Source organism: Aplysia californica, unplaced genomic scaffold, assembly GCF_000002075.1.
Source record: "Aplysia californica isolate F4 #8 unplaced genomic scaffold, AplCal3.0 scaffold00068, whole genome shotgun sequence".
In the NCBI taxonomy this organism is placed as follows: domain Eukaryota; kingdom Metazoa; phylum Mollusca; class Gastropoda; order Aplysiida; family Aplysiidae; genus Aplysia; species Aplysia californica.
In genome coordinates, this window is record NW_004797338.1 from 54,203 (window position 1) to 56,060 (window position 1,858).

The following is a 1,858-nucleotide window of genomic DNA, read 5'->3' on the forward strand; positions in this document are numbered from 1 at the left end:
AGAGAGAGAGAGAGTACAAAACAAGAAGAATGGAAGTGACGCTATAATATCTTACCGCAAAGGCCAGACCGAGGCCCAGAGCCAAGACAGCGATAGTTCTCAACATTGTAGAATGACGTAGTTGTCTTGTCAATTGATACTGACTGAGGCTTGAGTTCAGCTGACTCTTATATACTGTTTTAGTTTGGCCTTATCTTTCGCTGCAATGCCAATCTTGACTAAGATTATATGTACAGAATGTGGCTGAAATTATATGCATTTATACGTATATTATATATAAAAACTCGCACAAAAAAGTCAAGGAACAAAAATTCAAAGAAAGAAAACTGAAGAACAGTTTAACCGAATTTATTTATTTTTTCCCAAAACGATGCTTTCGACTTTTTAGATTAAGTGTGTACAATTTCAGGTTTCAACAGTTTAAGTCACACTGATCGGATTTCAAAAGTCTGAACAGCCATAGTTCTTCATGAACATTGTCAATAGTGTGTATAGCCATCCGTTAGACCAAACACTCAACACAGCGTCGACGCATGGACAGGACATGCCTTAGGAGAACTCATTGCGGTAGGTTCTGCCACTGCTGGACGAGGCAGCCCAAGAGTCGTTGAAAGTTTTGTGCAGGAGGGTGGTTGTCCCTTACCCACCGGTCAGTGTCATCCCAAATTGGGTTCAAATCAGGACTATAAGCTTGTCAGTCCATGCGGGTGACAGCTCGCTTCTGCACGAAGTCCTGCACGATGCGTGCGCGATGTGGCGTGGCGTTGTTGTTCTCCAGTACAGCCTGAAGTCCAATCTGCTGCAGGAGAGGAACAGCAAGGGGACGCAGGATGTTGTCCATTTACCTTGCCGCGGTCAAATTGCCCTGTGTATGGTACAGGGGGTATTGTGGTGAGCTGAGAAGCCTCTCCACACCAGAACGCCCCCTCCACCGTATGGCGCCACTCGCTGGATGCACTCAGGGTGGAATAGCTCTCCTCTGCCCCTTCAGACGTGAGCTCGCCTGTCTGGGTGCTGCAAGTTGAATCTGGATTCGTTGGAGAAGACCACCTGGTTCCAATGACGTCATGTCCACTGTGAAAGGCGAACAGACCACGCCTGGCCAGCTGCTTTGTGGGGCGGCGTGTGCCTTGGGCGCCTGGCAGGGACACGAGAAGCGAACCTGGCTCTTCGGATACGTTCCTCACCGTCTCCTCGCTCTCGTGGACATTGGCTATCACCCGTAGTTAGTCCCTGATGCCGTTTGTAGTTGTAGTTAGTGACGTCACGGGCTGTCTGACGATGAACCGGTCGATGCTGTCGTTCGTCAAACGGGTCGTCTTGGTCGAGGCCTGTCCTTGACCCTTCCGGTCGCTCGCCATCGTTCTTGTAGCCTCTATATGACTGATGGGGACAACCCAAGTCGATGTGCAACAACTGGGAACTTGGAGCCATCTTGGAGCCTGGTAAGGGCTCGTCTTCTGTCGTCAGGCAGCGAGAGTCGTTGGACGATCGTGTTGTAATGAAACATGGCTGAAAAAAGCTGGCTTATAAAGGGTTGTAAGTTAGCAATATGCACTGCTAAGGCATCTGTTTAGCACGTTGCAAGCTTAGTTTTAGCTAACAGTACCTATGCCAATGTTGCTGAAGTAGAGAAGTTTAGCCCATTTTTCATGCTTTTCGGCTATGTTTCAGAATGCCCTGCACCGTTACTGTGAAGCTGGTGCAGGCAAGGTTGCTGTACAGGCAAACTGTGTCTAGTCGTCAGTGTGTGTGCCATGTTTGGTTGACAGAACTTAACGGGTATGTGAGATATTGAAGTTTAAATTTGACGGGTGAAAACATAAGTTGTTCCTTGACTTTATATATATATATATAA

At 47.6% G+C, this 1,858-nt stretch overlaps 1 protein-coding gene and 1 long non-coding RNA gene across 2 annotated transcripts in view; one reads left to right on the top strand and one right to left on the bottom strand.

The window, feature by feature from the left end:
- The window catches only part of LOC106011184, a gene marked incomplete in the record, with an annotated part of 5,608 nt that extends 5,404 nt beyond the window's left edge, over nucleotides 1–204 (bottom strand). Inside the window, 1 exon segment of the mRNA XM_013079919.2 lies at nucleotides 56–204. Within this exon segment, the coding sequence (XP_012935373.1) occupies nucleotides 56–106 (51 nt within the window).
- Nucleotides 1–1,858, top strand: part of LOC101855856 — a 61,168-nt gene that overhangs the window by 24,769 nt on the left and 34,541 nt on the right. The gene's annotated exons all lie outside the window — the stretch shown is intronic.